At 45.2% G+C, this 20,893-nt stretch overlaps 1 protein-coding gene across 4 annotated transcripts in view; it reads right to left on the bottom strand.

Annotated features, from left to right (window-relative positions):
• Positions 1-20,893, bottom strand: part of nckap1 (NCK-associated protein 1) — a 44,648-nt gene that overhangs the window by 9,620 nt on the left and 14,135 nt on the right. For all 4 annotated transcript variants that reach the window (XM_076264262.1, XM_076264261.1, XM_076264260.1 and 1 more), the window contains 14 exons: positions 17,682-17,730; positions 13,698-13,854; positions 13,265-13,321; positions 13,035-13,131; positions 12,751-12,857; positions 12,070-12,202; positions 11,624-11,705; positions 11,082-11,140; positions 8,118-8,263; positions 7,611-7,743; positions 5,192-5,311; positions 3,083-3,222; positions 1,859-1,990; positions 183-401 (listed from right to left, as the gene is read on the bottom strand). In XM_076264262.1, the coding sequence (XP_076120377.1) occupies positions 183-401; positions 1,859-1,990; positions 3,083-3,222; positions 5,192-5,311; positions 7,611-7,743; positions 8,118-8,263; positions 11,082-11,140; positions 11,624-11,705; positions 12,070-12,202; positions 12,751-12,857; positions 13,035-13,131; positions 13,265-13,321; positions 13,698-13,854; positions 17,682-17,730 (1,631 nt within the window). The remainder of the gene's footprint in view (positions 1-182; positions 402-1,858; positions 1,991-3,082; positions 3,223-5,191; positions 5,312-7,610; positions 7,744-8,117; positions 8,264-11,081; positions 11,141-11,623; positions 11,706-12,069; positions 12,203-12,750; positions 12,858-13,034; positions 13,132-13,264; positions 13,322-13,697; positions 13,855-17,681; positions 17,731-20,893) is intronic.

Here is a 20,893-nt window from a genome sequence, read left to right on the forward strand (position 1 = left end):
GAAGCCAGTAAGCATAATTAGATATTTTCAAAAAGCTTTGCTGAAGACATCCTCTAGACCAATTGTCAATCCTGCTTCTAATTGAGTGACCCTGACTGACCAGTTGGTGTAGAGGCTTCTAATTGAGTGACCCTGACTGACCAGTTGGTGTAGAGGCTGGTAATTGAGTGACCCTGACTGACCAGTTGGTGTAGAGGCTGGTAATGGTGGGCTCTCCGTGGCTGTCCAGGTGCTGGGTCTGCTGTAGGAGCACATTGTTGAAGACGCGTGTGATGTCGATCTGCACGTAGTTCTCCACCGACTGGAGCACCGTCATGTAGGCACGCACGCTGGTCAGCAGCTCTGAGGGCTTGGCGATCTCCTGCGTGGCCTGGTTGTACATGGTCATGCCGACGATAGACCTGAAAGGGTCATCGAAGAAGAATGTGACGCAATGACCTTTGGTTACATTTTACATTTTGGTTACAAAGTTGCATTTTTGGGCATTTCGTCTTTAACTATCTGATGGGACAGGAAATGAGTGGGAGAGGGAGATGGGGAATGGGTACAGGAAATGACCTGAGGTCGGACCCAAACCTGGGCCCTCCTGGGCTACCACTAAAGTCACGCTACGGCTCAACTCAATGGCCATCTGGTAAGAAGTGGGGTTAGGCGAATCAAAGTGTTGGGCACTGGACAAAGAGCAATGGCATTTGAGTTGAACACTCTGCATTGTTGCTGTGAGAACTTTTCCACTCTTGGTTAATTGTTTGGCGCTAATGGTAGTGGCAAACGACGGTAGTGGAGAGTTGTGGTGGTGGTGTTGTTGTTTTGGGCGGCGGTGCTTTCGCCATCAAACGTAACCGCCGTTTAACCAGGCGTTTCACAAGGATGCAGACGTTCTTCACACTCTGATCGGTCATTAAAGGCGGTTTACTCCAAAACAAAAACATGGCACATATTTAATTCCGTCTCCGCATTTGCGTCCGAAGCACAGGAGGAAAAGCTGGGAACCAAAGGGCAGTAAAAGTTTTATCCTCCGCTGACCTGGACCCTGATGCAGTTCGGGCGAGCGAACGTTGCTAATAGGCACCCCCTCTCATCGCCGGGAGAGGGGCGGCCATTTTTGGGGGGGGTTCACGGCATGGGAAGCATGGGGCTCGGCCAAGGCAACCCGCGTCAGAGTCCTGACTCCCACAGTGGAAAATACCTGTTATTCCTCAGGCCCTGATGTTTATTTAGTTGGACGGGGCTCGAATCTGGACCGGCTTCAAGAATCGCTCTAACCCAAACTCCGTCCGCTGGACCAATAAATCACAAGAAATCAAATAATAAACCCGCGAGGGCCTCTATTTTATTTTCATTTTCCTCCCAATCTTTAGTTTAATTAATAGGCGGGCAGAGAATTGGATGACAGCTTTGCCCAACATGAAAGGAAAACATACCCCTCCTGTCTATTGGCCCATCAGTTGATTGATATCATGGGAGATTGTGTGCCTGTGTGGTGGTGTGTGTGTGTGTGTGTGTGTGAAAAGGAACGCAAAGGACGCAAGAGTTTATGCTGCTCTGCAGAGAGGCCTTTCAGATGTGCCGCACAGTACGGCAAATAAGAGCTAAGGGGACAAACATAGAAAGAGAGTCTGAGTGAAAGGGAAAGAGAAAGATGGGCTGTGTGAGAGGAAATGCTGACTTATTGAGAGAGAGAGAGAGAAAGAGAGAGAGAGAGAGAGAGAGAGAGAGAGAGGGAGTGTGTGTGTGAGAGAGAGAGAGAGAGAGAGAGAGAGAGAGAGAAACAGACAGATAGATGGAGTGAGAGTGCTATTTTAATATAAGAGCTGCCTGTAAGTGGCTGTTGGTGGTCGTGTGTGGCTGTACTTACTTGGTGAAGCGGATCTCCAGGTGGGAGGTGAGGTACTCCCGCGGGGTGAACGTGTGCTCCCACACCACCATGTTGGGCACGTAGTTGATGGAGAAGCACAGCTCTGACAGGGCAGTGTGCAGCTTGTCCAAGCTGGAGGGGATTGAACACACACACACACACACACACACACACACACACACACACACACACACACACACACGCAGGTATTTAGAAACTCATTTCCTCGAGATTAAAGAGGTGGATCAGTGACTAGGCAGACAGCTTAACCTCCAATATACCACTGCCAATGTTTTTCTTTTTGGCACAGACCAACATCACCTCAACCACAGACACACACACAATTGATGTTGCTGCTCTTCAGACATGTACTTAATGCACTGGGGCTAGGGTTAGATTTATATCCAATTTATGATAGGAGACGTCTCTGCGTGAGAGATACAAATGATGTTAAAACAGATGATGGCTAGACGGATAGGCTGGCTTGAGGTGGTCAACACCATTAGGGTGGTCTGTAAACAAACATGCAACTCTGCAGATGTACTTGTATATCTGAACTGGATGTGACGATGTGATCTTTTAGCAACGATCAAAAATTGAATCCTGAATTGATCCTAATCCAGGACTGACACCGACAGAGGCAAAAAGTTCAAATATGGCAGTTCAGACCAGAAAACTCACAAGACAACAAGTGAAAGCCAGCTTGCTAAAGGAGTAGGGCTGTGTGTGGTGCTACTATGCAAAATAGCTAGGAGTTGTACTGCAACGTTCAGCTAGAGCAGTGGTTCTCAAAACTGGGGGTCGGGACCCCCAGGGGGGACGGCAAAAATATTAGAGGGGTCGCGAAATGATTTGCATTGTAAAGGTTTTTAGTCAAAGGCTGCCATTGACATAATGCCTTTGATGTTGACATAGCCTGCCTATGAGAGAAGACATTTTCTGCCTCTGCTTCCAATGCCCATCTCACAACATTTTGAAACCAAATTCTGCCGGTTAGAGAGAGAAGGGGGGGTCGCAAGACTTGGGCCATGTTTTTTGGGGGGTCGCCAGACAAAAAGTTTAAGAACCACTGAGTTAGAGGGCAATGTGGATTCATCTATTTGTGATAGAAGTCCTAAAGTTCTATTAAGCAAGAAGCACAAAACAGCATAATCCTCAGGCCTGATGCCGGCACATCTGGACATTGGTCTTCAGTAGTCAGTGAGAGGCACAGGAGGAACTTACTTGGTGACCAGGAGCCGGTTCTTCCTCATGCTTTCCACGCCTGGCTTCTCGCGCTCCGGCTCGCCTTTCTTCCCCGTCTGCTTTTTGGACTTCTTGTTCACGGCCTGACTGATGGTTTTGGCACAGTGTTTTGGCAGGAGCTGCACACATTGAGGAAGAGGGGGAAATCCTTTTCTTAACACCAATAAGCAAACAAGGAACAAGGTGACAAAACGCCCCTCACTCTATTCTACAGAGACGCTTATGCCAACGGGAACAGTGTGTGTGTGTGTGTGTGTGTGTGTGTGTGTGTGGCCGTAAAACGTGCACATATGCCGCCAAAGAGACGAGAGAGGCTACGTCATGACATCATAAAAGCATGGGGCTAGAACCTCCTCCCCAACAGCCTGGCTCCAACTGCTTACTGTAGGGAACATTGTCCTTAGAACAGGACAGAACAAAACACACGGACTGCTTAATGTAGGAAACATTGTCCTTAGAACAGGACAGAACAGAGCACACGGACAAGGTTTACTATGGGATAACATGACATCTAACTGTGATATACATTATGTAATTCTATCAATGAGTTTTCATAAAATGATACTAGTGTTTGCATATTGAATATATATTGTTAAATGTGCCAACATAAGGGACTAACGTTTGGACGTTCTGCCACGTCATCAGAGTCTAGTAGTAATTAGTCTTTCCCGTTGACGCACCAGATAGTTAATTACAGAAGCGCGGAGAAACAACTGCTTTTCTACAGTATTGATTTTAAGTTGGGTGTCTATCCAACTCATTCACATATTTTGAAATGTATTCATGAGCATTTGGCTGAGGACTATATGAGTCTTTGTTCGCCTTGACTGTGTATTTTGGTTTTAATCAAGACCACTCTTCTAATCAAGGGATTAAATGTGAACAGATGTGGGATCGATATGTACAGTAAGGTTTCATGGATATGCCGGATAAAAATTGCGACAAATGCTAATTTATGCAAACAAACCCATTTCCATCAACCTTTCTCGCATTAAACCCTAGGTACATCGGTAGGTAATCCCACTTGACCGAATCAAATTCTAATTTGACTTTTAATGCATATTTAAAGTGTTTCCATTTAGGATTTCATATTTGAATGGTCAATATTTGAATTGAAAAGTTGGACAGAAACCAGTCTATTGTCTTTTTATTAAAAACGAATAATTTAATAACTCATGCAACTCTTGCTGTGGAGAGGAACATTTCATCTTCCTGCGCGAGGAAAGTTTCCTAAAATACAGCCTTGTACAAAGGCAGTAGTTTATCAGCTCACACATTGGGGGCTGTTGATGAGTGAATCGTGCGAAGCGGCTTTTCGAGCTTGGGTTCTTGCACACAACAACTCTGCTCTCATGCTAAGTAAGTTCATCTTTAAGGACACAGATTTCGTATAAACACGCAACGCTGAAATGACTTCACACTTTGCTGGAAGCCCATGTGTGTCTATCCTCTGATATGTCAACATGTCAGGAACATGCGTTCTGTTACTTGGTCAATATGTCAGAAATGTGATTTCTGTGACTTGGTCAAAAGAAACGTGATTTCTGTTACTTGGTCAACATGTCAGACACGGAAGTTCTGTTACCTGGTCAACATGTCAGAAACGTGATTTCTGTTATTTCTGTCAACTATGTCATGTCATTGTAACCTTGGTAATACAGGTCAGAGAAACTAATGTATCAAAATACTGTAAAGGGGCATTCACACAAAGATCGATAACTATAAAAAAAATATTGTTCTCGTTAATATGAATGACTACGTTCACACAAAACTATAACGATAACGTCATTAAGAACAATATCGTTGGGGTTCACTTTCAGACCGATTTTGTGAATGATAAAAAGCTAACAGCCAGAACCCATTACATTTTAGCCATCACATTCATTAACACAAGGAGAGTCTTTTCTTATCGTTGGTCAGTGTGGACGGGTTTATCGTTATGGCTATAGTTATCGTTATAGTTATCGTTCTTGGTGTGAATGCCTCTGAAGTGTTGGCAACCACTAAACTGTCAAGAAATAGTCCACACCCAAAAATGAGCAGTGCGTGCGGGGGTATTCAAAAGCCATTCTCCTGTCTTGCCCTCACCTGGTCACTGAGTGTGCACTGCTCCGTGCAGATGTCTGTGATGAGGTTGCGTGCTTGCTTGGCCATCTCGTCCAGGAACATGTTGCACAGGGACAGGCTGCGGTCGCCAATGTGGTGACGCTGTTGGAGAGACACAACACACACCGACACACACACACACGCACAGACACACACACAGACACACACACATTGAAGTTAGCCCAAAGCTAGGTTTTTGGAGGTCGGATGTTTAATTTGGTCATTTCTGCAACTTGTCCCCAGAGGCCCCAGCAACGGCGCGGCAGGATGGGCTGTGGCTGTGGCACAGAGCGTGGCATGGCGTGGCGTAGCAGCGCAGCACGGTGCGGCGTGGTGCGGTGCGGCAGGTCCCATCTGAAGGGCTGTTTGTGACCGTCCAGCAGCAGCAGCAGACAGGACAAGCGAGCCTCTTTGTGACACACAAGCTTCCTTTGCAGGCCCCCCGGCCGAGCAAATAGAGCAAACTCTCAAAAACGACGAATCCAAAACAAGTTTGCCCCTGTGTGAGTGGGAGCGTAAAGAGAGGGGAGGTGGGGGGTGGGGGGGTGGAGTGTCATTCAAGTTGAGTATGGTGTTTGTGTGTCCCTTGGACAGACTCCATAGATGGGGAGAGGCGAGCCTTTCTTCATTCACGGAGGAGGAGATGAACACTGACGGTTAGTTAGAGCATCGGCGATCGGGTTGCGTGTGCGTTGAGGGCCAGTGCTTAGACATGCCACGTCAGGCCTCAGCTGTGTACTCCCGCACAGCAGATTCCAATTACCGACCCCTTTGTCATTTGGATATTACTCAAATGGCATCATACCCCTCAAACAGCGACCCCAAGAACGAAAATAAAAGGCAACTGTTGAGTTTCCCTCTTTTGTATTGTCCTGTGCGTCGGAGATCGAAGACCACGATGCCAACACTGACCTTTTCTGTAGCTGCCCTGATCTTTTTACTGTTACTATAAACCGCTGTAAAAAAACAACAAAAAAAATCTGTGCAAGGGATGGAAATATTCTTGGAAACTTTTAGTGCTTTTCCAACATAAATATAGCTTGCAGCTGTTCAAAGCTGCGCATAGTGGACGTAGGAAGAGGAACATTTCAAAGACATGCTGAGAGAGGGAGTTTCATGTTTGAATAAGGGAAATCCAAGCCTTCTATAGCTCAATAAATCTCTTTTATTCCTCTAAGTGCTCTCAGACAGCACTGTGCTAAGGCTTTCCTTTGACCAGGGAAGCACACCCACATAAGAAGTCTCATTGTGCCACTTTATTTTGGGGGGACCATTTTGTCGACCAATTAGGTACATAAATACGTGGTTATTTACCAAAAAATTAAACGGGATATTGGACAGGGGGAAGGCGGAGGTGGACGAGGAGGGGGACGGCATGGATGTTTTGCAGGAACAAACACTTCATGAATGCACCTGGCGTATTTCAGCCGACCGAACAGGAATCTGTTGTGTGGCGTGTGTGTGCTGCTCGAGGCCTTCTAACTCCCCTTGGGGTCTGAGGAGAGCGAGAGCGGGGGTGGGGGGGTGGACGGAGCGGTAGCAAGGGTCAGAAGGGAGGGCCGCAGTCGCACCGGTGTATGGTTCAATTACATATTTAATAAATCATGCTTTTCAGCGTCTGGCCTTCCGTACACATCCTGATACACGGACCGCAGCACACGGACCCACATTCCAGGATAGGGGTAGAGGAGGGGGGAAGGGGTCGGGTGGAGGTGGAGAATTTGCACCATTTTCCGAATTCTCAGTGTGACTCCATCCTGCCCAATCTCCTCCACAAGGGCCCTCCTGCTCGGTGGAGGAGATCTTTGGGTGAGAGAGCACCTACTTTCCCAGCATTCAGCACCACACACACACACACACAGGAGCTCCACAGACTAAATTCACTGGGGCATGTCTTAAAGCATTAACCTGCAGGGATTACTCCCCCCACCCACCTGGTCTTTGTCGTCGTTGATTTTAGAGGCACTCTTACAGGGCACCCTTGTGAGCGGCCTAACTAGACAGTAAATAAATATGTTCTCCTGATCTACATGACTTGGAGTGTACATGGGTGGTGAAACAGCGTGAAAGCGCACTCTTTAAGCGACTCTGCCATGAATGGATACAAACTGATTTGAAAAACACTTCAGGCTTGCTCTAAAACAACACCAAACCGCCCCAAAATGTTAATGTTATTTTTCTTATGTTGGCCACAGGAAACTTTCCCCTTCCATGACACTGGTCCCAGGTGTATGAGTGAGTATGTGTGTGTGTGTGTGTGTGTGTGTATAATATGAGACTGTGAGAGCGTGTGTGTGTGTGTATGTGTGTGTGTGTGTGTGTGTGAGAGAGAGAGAGAGACTGTGTGTGTGGTGTGTATATGTGAGACTGTGAATGTGTGTGTGTGTGGTGTGTGACTCACCTCCTCTGGGCACAGCTCGTGGGTGCAGCTCATGAAGTGCGTACAGAGCAGGGGGAAGGAGATGGAGTAGCGCGACTGCGACGGCAACTCCAAGCACTGCTGGAACATCTTCTCAAACGCGCGACTGTAAAAGCTATCAGGCAAACCCCAAAGACACAGACAGACAGATAGGGAAAGACAGATAGATAGATAGAGACCGAGGGCAGATGACAGAGAGAAAGAAAGAAAGAGAGAAAGAGAGGGTGGGGAGGGGGGTTGAGATGAATGTACTGGCAACTCGTCTTTTCTTTCCAATCTTATCTGTCCAAGCTCGCCTATCCACATCCTGTCCAGACAGCTTGCCAGAACCCTCCAAACAGACACTTCTAACAGACAGTTGCTAAGGGAGCTTCTGGCAATCAAATATTAGGGCTTGAAAGGCCTTTTTATGCAAGCAATTAACCAGAGGGGAATTACCGTAAACGGCTTTTATTTGACAAGGGGACAGCCGTGTGGGGAGCCACTTACCAGAAGATTGAGAGATCCGAGGTTTCTACCAGCATCTCCACCAGCGAGTCCACCATCTTGGTGTGGAAGATGATGGTGTTGAGCATCTTGCCCAGCTCCCGGTGGTCAGCGAGGCCCAGCGAGGCCTTGGACACGCTGGTGTAGGCCTGCGGAAACATGCACCGTTAGCCACGTCGACGTTAACCGAGTCGACCTAGTCGAGCCAAAATGTGTCCCGTGAACTCTACGGAGGGCTTGGAAAAACAAAACAAGAAACAACGAAAAATTATCTGGCCCAGACTGCACCAGGAGAAAAACCTCAGGCAATAAAGAGAATCCGATCCAAATGGAAATTGGACTTCGGGGTTTAGAGGCAAACGTGTGGTTTGATGCTCCACCATATCGTTAACTTCTGAGGACGTTTTCTGGGAAGTATTCTGTTTTTTAACTTGATACTGTTGATTCAGACAATGGCCAAGCTACACAGTTTCCTTCCCTGAGACGTGGGATAAAATGAAGACAGTATGCAAAACAGACTCACACTGGTGTTGTGGGGCGAAAGAGCACTTTGAAGAAGTGAGGTACATTAGAGGGGCCCGGCCACCGCTCTGCAGCTACACATAGCTTCTACCAGCCCTCAGAGTGATTTCTGGGCTGACAAAACAGCTGCCCGAGCCTGTACAATCCTTGACCTGGGAGAATCTGACGAAGATCCTGAAAATACGGCATGAAATGCCTTTAAAAAAAACACACACACACACACACTTTTTTCCCCTTTCCGTCTCTCTTGGAAGTGCAGACCACTACGCGAGTGTGCAAGAACGTTGTGAAAGCGTTGACTTTTTGAAGCGCGGCCCTCTACGCTTTCATCATCTAAACTGCTGCCAAGTCAAAGAACAGCCTGTGCCAGGATGGTACCACACGCCACATAAAGACATTCAGCAGGTGCTAAACTCACAAAGCCTGCGGTTCAAGAGTCAAGGGCAGGACAATAAACATACCAGAAGGCATTAAAGTCAAATTAAGAGTGAGGAAAAAGGAGAGCGCTGAAATACATGGCATATTTTTAGACTCCCCACCCCTGCTTACTCTATAGACTGTTGGTGGCATAATTTGTCTCGGTCAGGCAGCCCTTTAAGCTTAAGGAAATCCTTCACTTCAGATAGACAGACATGAACTGAATGAACTAAGATGAGGGGGTGGGGAGGTTGGGTAACTGTCCTTCTCATATTGTTAACGGCTCGGCCATCACCCCCCGCGAGATGACTGTTGGACTAAACGAGAAACGCAAACGCACACACAGAAAAAAAATACATTTCTATGGCCAAAATTGCTCCAAAAAACAAAAACAGAGCAGGATTCTTGAGCCGCGACGACGGTTTCCATGGGATTATGTCTCTGAGCGGAGCTCTGAGGAGAATATGAATGTGTGCCTTCTGACCAAAGCATGGTTGTGTAACAGATAAAGATTCTTCTCCCACCCAAACATGTGGACTTAATGGCAACTGGTTTCAATATGGGAGTGTGTGTGTGCGTGTGTGTGTGTGCTGGGGGGGGGGGGCAACAAAGAGTTCTCTGACATTTAACTCAAGGGCTTATTTTTAGGACGTGACAAAAGAAATGAAAAATGTATGGCACACACACACTGCTGCGTGCCGTCGCACACATGTGCACACTTCTGTCAGCTGCTTCATAACCAGCTGTTTAAATACTTCCAGAATTTGCTCAGGCCCAGCAAACAGTGAACGCGAGTGTGCACACGCGGCAAATAAACGTCTGCGCTTTCCGCCGGGTTCGTGTCTGCGCCGTGTATCTCACAAAGGAGGGGTGGGGTGGGGTGGGGTGGGGTGGGGTGGGGGATGGGGTCGGCTGTGAAAGAGGGAAGCTAGTCGAGAAAGCTTTCAGGACTTGAGAAAATAGTTGTTCAGCTGTAAGAACAGTTCCCATTGCATGCATGGCAGATTTTCTCCTCGCACTCTCAGAACCTCCCTTCCGCCCCCCCCCCCCCCCCTTCTGCACCCCCCGACAACCACCCCACCACTATCACCACCGCCACCACCACTGACCTCTCCACCCATCCCTTCTTCCCTTCTTTGCCTCTAGTCTCCACCGAAAAACCCAAAACTGAGGAATCTCCTCCAAGCGGGAGTGGGACGCGCCCACGGAGATCAAACACTAGTTCAGGGCCTGGAATCGAACACGGGTGTGGCGCGTCGGGAACAACGCTGTGGGCGCGCTCAGCCGGACGCGGAGACGGGTCACAGGGAGCGCAGCGGATCTGTGGCATCGCCGGGAACGCCGCTACCGCTAGCCCAGTTCCGAAAACCCAGGTCAGAGCCAGTACCGCACTCCACAATAATGAGCCGTTTATGCTTGGTCTCGGTCGTGATGAAAAGGCTGGGGCAACGGTTTAAATAATCAGACCCGGGCCTTCAAAAAGGACTGTGGTTTTCACCCCAAACGTTTCTCGGGGCCAAAGCCCTGCGTGTCCCGGGGCTGATCCGCTATAATATCTTGTGTATCCAAACTCTCCACCCCTGACACAACTCCGCTCTGGACGCCATCCGTCGTCGTGTGACCAGCCTCGCGTTGCGTACACAACCCCGAACAAAAAAAACAAAACCTGACAGTCATTTATCACCAATGACTAGGGCCATGTGTCGTGTTCGTGTTGAAGAACATCTTTTCCCCATTAAAACCTTGGAGGGGGAAGTTCATCCTCTCTGTGAGGCCTCACACTGCACTCGCTGGCCCAGAGAACTGAGTGCTGGCAAGGCTCGCATGTCGAAGGCCACGGCCTGGTCGCCGGCGCAGTCTGGTGTGGTGTGGTGTGGTGTGGTGCAGTTCGGTGTGGTCTGGACCGGGGAACGGGGTGACAGTCAGGGCAGTCGAGGGGCCAAGGGGAAAAGGGACACCAGCACTACCGGCCATCATGTCCACCTATCCCCCAAAAGGTCAGGGCTCAGGTTGCTCGTGGTGGCTTACCTGCAATCTAAACCAGTCCAGCCTCATGCCCCTGAAATCAAACACCTCTCCGTCCTCCACTGAAAGAGAGAGAAAAAAAGGGAGAGAGAAGATGAAAGAGAGGGAGGGGGTTACATGGGGGTTACAACTTTACACATTGCTGCTAACTGACAACAGTTACACTTGAACAGACTTAAGCATAGTGGCATTTACTCAATTCATTTCACATCTTGGTTGATTAGAAGACAAAGGCAAACTGAAAGTCTGTGTTGGCACCACTGTGAAATGGGATTGAAAATGAATGATTAATCATCATCAAAAAACAAAAAAAACGTTTTTGTCCCAAGATAAAAGAGCGAAGCTTAATTTCATTTAATTGAACTTAATTTAAGATGAAAGTAGAAGGCAGATGAAGTATTATGACCATGTACATGCAGATCCTTGAATAGAAAGACAATAAAGGGATGCAGAAAGAAAGAAAGAAAGAAAGACAGAAAGAAAGAACATGAGGAACACTAATAAGAGAGTAGTCCAGTGACATTGAGAGATGAAAGAGTGAGTACCTTGCTTCACACTGAGAGAAGTCATGGTGTTCACAAAGGAGGACATGATGATGGACTCATCCTCAGGGCAGACAGACAGGTTCTGGAAGGGAAGCAGAAGGGGACAAACAGAACAGTCTGTGACCCAAAGGCCTCTGCAAATCGGTTAAATTCACTACCATCTCTCTCAATGAGTATCCAGCACACGGCAACGGCTGAGACAATGTCAAAATACTTGGGCTCCATCTACTGGCCAGGCCCGGTACTATCACCTAGCGCTGTCACTCACAACACAATTAGACAAAACGCCACTCTGGCTCAGCTAGAGATCAACAAAACATCCTCAAGGCACACTAAAATGTCATCCCAAACACATGGCTAAACATAAAAGCTGTTGCTTCAGGGATGCGACTTACACGGTTTCCCATCCACAGCTGTGTTGGAGACGATAACCGTAGGGCACTCACCTGCACCAGCTCGTTCAAGACCACAGCGTCGAACCCAGACAGGTACTGCACGTAGTACCTCTGCATGACCGGGCCGTACTTTCGCACGTGGGCCCTCAGCTCCTCCATATAAAAGATCAACTCTGCAATGTGCCTGAGGGACGCACACGGACGCACGCACACACGCACACAGCGGTACACATTGAGCATGGATTCCACGTCCAGTGATGCGAGGAAGGGGGGGGGGGGGGGGCACAACAACAACAAAGTGTTCTGAAAATACAGGTTTTTCTACCGTGACTTTCATCCCCCCCAGAACAACCAGACAGTTTATTACAAATCATTAGTTCCACCTCTTGGTTCAGGAACAGGGCTGATTTACAATGGACACGCAAAGCCAGATGGCTCTTACATAAAAAATGCCAGGGTTAACTGCAGAAGCATAGGGACGCAATGCTGCTCTTCTGCATGTTTACAATAATAAATGTTTACATACATATCATATATTTTATCTATCTACAGTAAGTAACCGTAAACTGAAGTAACTACAACGCTTTGAATTCCATTTCATATGTTCAACAGTTCACAGTTCTGCACAGACTTTGCGTTTTCGCAAGGTGTATTCAGGAGTTTCCGACCGAAGACAGGGAGACGGAGAGAGAGCGTGTGAGAGGGAAAGATGGGAAGGCGCAGGATTCTTACTTATCGATAAAATCATCTGTGCTCTTCTTCTGGATGTTGTCTGCGTGCCTGAGCAGCCATATGATCTCATCTCGGGCAAAGGACAGGGCCATGAAAACAAACAGCGCCTGGCAACATACACACACGCGCACACACAAGCACACGCACACACACACACACACACACACAGAGAAAAAAGAGAATGACAGTGAGCAAAGAACTTGTTTGTCTCCTTCAACTCACTGATATACACACGACAGACATACTGAACCTAAAATGTGAACAGAAGCGGAACATTGCGATACCTTTGGGCCCAGCAGGCCGGGCTGATCGGCCAACACCGTAGCCAGCTCCTTGAGGGCGGACCGCAGGAACTTACGGCGCTCTCGGTGCATGGAACCCCTTTAAAGAAAACGATAACACAAAACACGTTGGTGAAACATTTGACAGTTGAAATTCAGGCCGAGTCCCCAATTGACAGAAAAATATGCGAGTCTGTCCAGCTGGCAATGCAATATGCAACAGATGTACTTACGCGTGAGAAAGGGCCGATTCTTTGCACTCTCGTATGTCATTGACACGTTTGTTGTAGCTGGAGAGGGAAAAAAATAACAGATTATAAATGAAATGCTAACCAGAGTGTGTTTATTTTGAGCAAAGAAAAGTTTGATCTATGGTGAAACTGCAAGGTTCCCTCAATAAACATCTGCTTACTGTTCTGAATTAGATTATGTGGAACTATGTGTGTGAGTGTGTGGGAGACAACAGAGAGAGCGACAAAGACAAAAATAGAATGCATGTGTGTATCAAAGTAATGGAGTGAGTATGTGTGCATGTTTGTGTGCATGTTTGTGTGTGTGTTTGTTTGTGGGAGTGTATGTGTCTGTGTATATATGTGTGTGTTTGTTTGTATGCGGGACTGTGTGTGTGTGTATGAGTGTGGTCTTGCCCTTGGTGGAAGGCCTTACCCGCGGAGGTTGACGAAGAGGTCCTCGGCGGCCTTGTGGATATGAAAGACCTCGTCTCTAAAGAGGCAGAGGCACGAGCTGCTCTGCAGGGCCAGCTTCCACAGGCTCAGCGCCGCCGGGTCACTGTTTAGGGTGCCGTGGCACAGCAGGAACCCGACTGAAAGACGAGAGACGCACGGACGCACGCACGCACACACACACACACACACACACACACACGCACACACACACACACACACACACACACACACACACGCACACGCATACAAAACACAAACACACACACACACACAAACAAACAACCACACACAAATGCATGCACACATGCATACAAACACAAACACACACACAAAAAAAAACAGTTTAACATTTCTCACCAAAGTACAATGAGCAATTCAGTAATACACTGTCAAGATGGAGATCGATGCTTTGTTTGGGGTGATTTACCATTTCTCTATGTTTCATGCAAATTAATATCATGTTCATGGAGGAGCTTAACCCTTACAACACCCAACATAAAATGCAGGGTATCTGCACATTTTCCAAGTGAAAATTTAAAGACTTTTAAAGGAGAATTCCGGTGTGATTTTGACCTAAAGTGTTTTGAAACATGATACCGAGTGTGAACGTATGTCTCATAGCCCATCTCGGCTTGTCCCCTGCACTCCGAAATCTGGCGCTAGTTAGCCGATGCTACCAACAAGGCGGTCAATGGTGTAGAGTTTAGATTCTCTGCCCGAGCCCGAACTTGACCCGACCCGACCCGACCCTCGGGCCGGGTCGGGCCGATATTTCCAGCCACTATCCTCGGGCCGGGCCGGGCCGGGTCCTTGATCAAGCTTGCTTTTTTTTTTCTTTCTAATCATTAGCCTACTTGGGTGGGGAGCTAAAGCTATGCCATAGTCAGACTCAGAAATATTTTATATTTATCAAAGTAGGCCTAAGTAACAAGTGTATACAAAGTTATACAAGTTAGGCTCAGAGTTACAAAATGTCAATTGTAATGTCATCTGCGCAACACGTGTCATGCGCAGCTTCTCCACTCGCACACATCACACCGGGCCTGCTGTGCTGTATTGTGTAGCTTAAGTGCAACGTGAAGCTTGAAGATGTAAAGAAAAAAAATGAAAACAGGAGAAATAACTTCGAGGAAGTTTGGAGAAAAGTCGGAGGTATGCATTTGTCAGGTATGCTTTGTTGCGTGCATTAAGTGCGCACGATGTTCACCTATGACAGCAAAAATACTTTAAGATGAACATGAAGCAGGCTTGCCATGGCAGAAATAATGATAGCCAGCCTTCAATGTCCTCTTTTGTCCTCTAAACGGATTTCTGTAGCTCAAACAGCTCGGAATTGTAGTTGATAACGTCAGTTATAATGGCCCACGTATTTAAAAAAATGTCGGGTTTAAATCGGGCTCGGGCTCATAATTACAGTTAACGTGTCGGGCCGGGTCGGGCTCGGGCACAATGTGCACGGGCTCGGGTAGGGTCGGGCTTGATTTTTTGGGCCCGATCTAAGCTCTACAATGGTGGTGCCTCGGCATCGGCATAGCCATGCAAATAAATCACTGTTTTACACCATTTACGAGGCTCAATGTATCTCCACACTTCATTGGTAGACTTCTGAGGGCCCTGACATTTAAAACGAGACATTGAGAACTTTGAAAAAGCACTGGTAGTTTACTTACAAGACGATTTATACAGACAGTATCTTCTCGAAGTTTAGCGTTTGCAGCCATCTTGAATTTAGTCACGATAAGTCGAGCGACGAGTAAGAATGAACAGGTATGATAAGGGATCAGATTCCAAAAATAATTCAGTGGAAATGCATGGATTCCAGTTGCTGCTACGGGAAGAAACTGGAATCCATGTTCCATATCATACCTGTTCATTCTTACTCGTCGCTCGACTTATCGTGACTAAATTCAAGATGGCTGCAAACGCTAAATTTCGTGAAGATACTATCTGTATAAATCGTCTTGTAAGTAAACTACCAGTGCTTTTTCAAAGTTCTCAATGTCTCGTTTTAAATGTCAGGGCCCTCGGAAGTCTACCAATGAAGTGTGGAGATACATTGAGCCTCGTAAATGGTGTAAAACAGTGATTTATTTGCATGGCTATGCCGATGCCGAGGCACCACCATTGACGGCCTTGTTGGTAGCATCGGCTAACTAGCGCCAGATTTCGGAGTGCAGGGGACAAGCCGAGATGGGCTATGAGACATACGTTCACACTCGGTATCATGTTTCAAAACACTTTAGGTCAAAATCACACCGGAATTCTCCTTTAAGACCTTTTCAAGACATCTAAATGGAAAAATTAAGACTATACCACGGCAAAAAAGATACAACTTAAAACTGTTTTATGCAATAGTTTTTTTTCTACTAATTTTAACACCCACCCCATTTGGGATGTCTACAGAAGTTACCAAATATATTTTGGTGAAAGAAAATAATTGTGTGTGAATTACCTTCACAGCTATTCAATGCCCAATTTTAGTGTCTGGACTGCTTGCTTTTGAAGCTGGCTGTACATATCTGGTAGTGCTACGGGCTGAGGCTGACTGTTCTTCACCTGTGTCTGTAGTAGCCTAGGCTACTTGCCAAACATGTGTACTGGACTGGATTTCCTTATTTTTTCAAAGGTAGACTAAGCTATTTAAATATTGTAATAGGCCTACTAACTTAGGCATCTATTGTCCCATATGCAGCACAGCAAATCAAGGTAATACATTTTGCATACCAGTTGTATTTAAACCAACTAAAGCTTGACTGAAACATTGTAAACCATTGACTTGTTTTAAAAAAATTTATGGGAAAAGTTAAACCCCCTCCTCGCATGTTCCTGCTGAAAAACTGCTGGTTTCATCTCAATCACGCACGTAATATGAACACACTTACAGATGCGTTTTTTTATGTAGCCAGTCGCCGACATTCAAAAAAAATATGCGGTTATATTTCACAACTTTTGTGTAGTACTGGGAAAGGCTGGCAAGCAGCTGCGATATTACAGGTAGGCTATTATAACTTAGACAGATATTTACTTAGGCTAAGCCAGCAAAACACGCTGAAGAGATGCAAACAGATACACTTAATGTGTATTTCCTCCTGATTGAGAAAACATTTGTTTTCTTTTTCTGTCGGTCCGTGGTTCCTTCATAAATTGCGCAGCAAATTATCAGATGAGTGACATCTACAAGCACCACGCATAATTTGACCAGCAGTCTTTGCGTCCATAGTTTGTGAAACGATGCTGCATCCGAGCAAAGATTCTAGAAGCCCAGCGCAACTCCAAAAAGGAGGACAAATGAGCGTCCGGCTTGAGGCTGCGCTGGACACGACTTTTAAACTGTCCGGCCTAAATCCGAACGTATGGCCACCCTATGGCTAACTGGCTTACCCAGCTCTTTCTCCCGCTCACTCTACCGCTCGCGTAGGCTACCTAGGCCTATGTATCTCTCAGGCCTCGGCTATACCACGAAAAAACGTAAGGCACATTTTTACATTCTTACCATTTTCACACCTTTAACCACCCGTAAAAAAATCTTCACTCTGCAACCACTACACTTCCTTTAGTAGCCTTATAGTCACTTAGGCTATACATTTCCGTTTAAAAACATACACGAAACCAAATGGAGACATTTCACACGCTCTCTCACACTCGCTGGCGGTCCCATACACAAATTTAATACCTCCTTTCTGAAAATTCAAGACATTCCAGACAATTTAAGACTTTTCTAGGCCTTAAAAACCGAAAGTTGTATTTAAGACTTTTTAAGGACCCGCGGGAACCCTGTAAATGGGATACGGCAATCCCAAGTCAAAAAAAAAAAGCCACTCAGGTACAACAGAAGTCCAAATGAGGACATCTGCCTAACCCACGGGTAAGAGAGATCTGTATATTATCACCACCAGTGACGTACCCTGATGACAGCAGACTGAAACAGACATTTTGTCCAGAAGTGTTTAAAGCACAAACTTACACACAATCCACTTCTCCATGGCGTCCAAGGACAGGTATTCACAGGGCATCTACAACAAACATAAGAGCAAAGGTTCATCTCAGACACCTTTGGGGCTCGTTCAGCTCATCATTGGGTCTGCTCTCTCACCCTCACTGGGAATTTAGACAGGGGGAGCATTTTTCAAGGGTTTTTCAGACGCCCGCCTGACACCTGTCTATTGTCAGCAACAAAATTCCATTAAAATCAGAGTATCAATTTACGCTCGTATTACAGCAGTTAAAAGTAGAGGTACACATATTTTTATGCTTAACTTCTAATTTTAGATTATATATGAAGCATACACATAGAGAAACACATGGTTAAACACATTGTTATATCACGTTAAGAGACAGAGGCAGTGTAAATTGATTCATTTACGTTTCACTCTTGCTTATGGTTTTGCTTGCTGTGTAAATTCCCAATAAAAATACATACGCTTTGCGGCGGACGCCAGACGAGCAACTGAAAAACTCTAAAACTCTAAAACTATATCTGATGTGTATCATGCGAGCGTGTGTGTGTGTGTGTGTGAGAGAGTGTGTGTATATATATATTTGTGCTTTGATGTGCAGGGCAGGCAATAAATTGGTCTGTCCTTCATGCACCAGCAGTAAGCACAACTGGTCAAGTACCCTTTTCCCCCACATGGGGTCACAATTTCACCACATGGTATAAACTCAATCAATTTTGTTAAGCAAATATGTTGTCACTGCTTGTCAGCAATGAAAATGCTAGTGATCTGCAGCCTACAAGCTCTTATTACACTAAATTTAAGGCACTGTTTGTTCCTCATAGCACTTGGTCAATTAGCTTTTTGAATCATTGCCAGTGCAGATGGATGATGTGTTCATGCTGTATGTGTTCATTAGATCTGGGTTCATTTGATAACTAGAAAATGTAATTCCAGGGAATTACGAGTGCATGAAAATGCAAAAATGGCTGCTGAATGAAATATTGTTGAATATTGTCTAAAATATAATCTAAGTAAAAAGATGGAGGTCAGATAGAGAAAAAAGCTGGCGGGGAGCCATAATTGATGACAGCTTACAGTTGGAATGGCCGAACAGTATGGTATAAAATTCTCGCCAAAAGTTTTCTGTACCTGTACCAAAGTTTTGTGCTTGTAAGAATATTTTGTGCTCGTAAAAAATATTTGTGTACATGTAAAAATAATTTGTATCTGTAAAAATATTTTGTGCATGCAAAAATGGTTTGTACATCTTCAAATCCGTTTTGTCACTGTGTAGAATTTTTTTTTGTGAATTTGCAAACGATTTTTGCACGCACAGATTTTCCATTTGCAAGTGCGCATCTGTTTTCTACAGACATGAAACAGATCTACGGGTACGAAACGAATTTACAAGTACAAAACTTTTTTACAAATTTTCCCAAAACAGCCAATCACAGCACTGCTTACTGAACGGCCAGTCAGCCGATCAGCTCACTTCTTTAATTCTGAAACGCTGGACATCTCTGGGTACATCCATGTAAACACTACAGTCAGAAGAGGTGAAACAAGTATTGGCTGGGCTAAGCTAACGTCAAAGATACTGCTTTTATCAACTGTCTCTGCTAACGTTACGTGAAAGCACCGCACATATAACATGGGAAATACAAAGGGAGGGAGGGAAGGGAGTCAGCCTAAAGCCACCCTGAACTTTTTTGGTCATGTAGCAGTAACTGTTATGTTCTAGCTAGCTTAGGTAACAAGCTAACTTAGCTAACAAGCAAACAGCTCAACTTAACTCTATTCCTTCCCTACTATGAATCTAATATCATTAACTAGAACTAATAAACAGTATAGTTTAAAACGCGAGCACTGGATAGGTAATTAGTAGGTAACAATAGGTAATGGCAGCTAACTGGGCTAGTATTGGCTGGGCTAAGCTAACGTCAAAGATACTATCAACCGTCTCTGCTAACGTTACGTGAAAGCACCGCACATATAACGTGGGAAATACAAAGGGAGGAATGACTAGTCGGAAAACACTAACACAATAACTATACAGAACAATTATATCATTAATAATAATACTAATGATCCGAATTTTATTAGTTCTAGTTAATGATATTAGATTCATAGTAGGGAAGGAATAGAGTTAAGTTGAGCTGTTTGCTTGTTAGCTAAGATAGCTCTTCTTTTTTAAGTGTTTCACCTCTTCTGAACTGTGGTGTTTACATGGATGTACCAAGAGCTGTATTTTCTATGTCCAGCGTTTCAGAATTAAAGAAACGAGCTGATCGGCTGACTGGCCGTTCAGTAAGCAGTGCTGTGATTGGCTGTTTTGGGAAAATTTGTAAAAAAGTTTTGTACTTGTACATTCGTTTCGTACCCGTAGATCTGTTTCACTTGCAAATGGAAAATCCGTGCGTGCAAATATCGTTCGCAAATTCACAAAAAAAAATTCTACACAGTGAGAAAACGGATTTGAAGATGTACAAACCATTTTTACATGCACAAAATATTTTTACAGATACAAATTATTTTTACATGTACACAAATCATTTTTACGAGCACAAAATATTCTTACAAGCACAAAACTTTGGTACAGGTACAGAACACTTTTGGCGAGAATTTTATACCATAGAACAGTTAAATAGTTAAATAGTTTAAATAGTTAAATTATTTTATAGCAAATTATTGTATGGAGGACTTATTTTGAAGTTGAAGTTGTGGGCAGAGGAAACAGTTGGCGGGAGTCATAGTTGATGACAACTGACAGTTTGAAAGGCTGAACAGTTAAATAGTTTGATAGTTAAAATGGTTAAATTATTTAAAATGGAATTATTGTAGTGAGGAGTTTTACTTTGAAACAGTTGTGGGCAGAGGAAACAGTTGACGGGAGTCAAAGTTGATGACAACTGACTGTTGCTAGAGTAGTTATGGTGGTTGCTATGCTGGTTGCTAAGTTAATGTTGGTTGCTAGGTTTTAACTGTGAATGTGGTTGCTAGGCTGTTGCTAGGGTACTTGAAGTCGTTTCTAGGTTGTTGCTAGGGTGTCCATGGTAGCTACTATCAGAAATAAAGGAGTTACTACAGTGGTTTGCTAGTATAATCATGTTGGTTGCTATGGAAACTGACATAGATGCTTAATTTCAATGGTTGCTAAATTGGTTGCTAGGTAGGTGGTGGTTTAATATAGTAGGCTAGAGGCATAGTTGATGATAACTGACAGTTGGAATAGTTGAAA

This window comes from Alosa pseudoharengus, unplaced genomic scaffold, assembly GCF_046254945.1.
Source record: "Alosa pseudoharengus isolate Yale_2024_CS ecotype anadromous, Long Island Sound unplaced genomic scaffold, YU_APseudo_1.1 YU_APseudo_1.1_scf_3, whole genome shotgun sequence".
NCBI lineage: Eukaryota > Metazoa > Chordata > Actinopteri > Clupeiformes > Clupeidae > Alosa > Alosa pseudoharengus.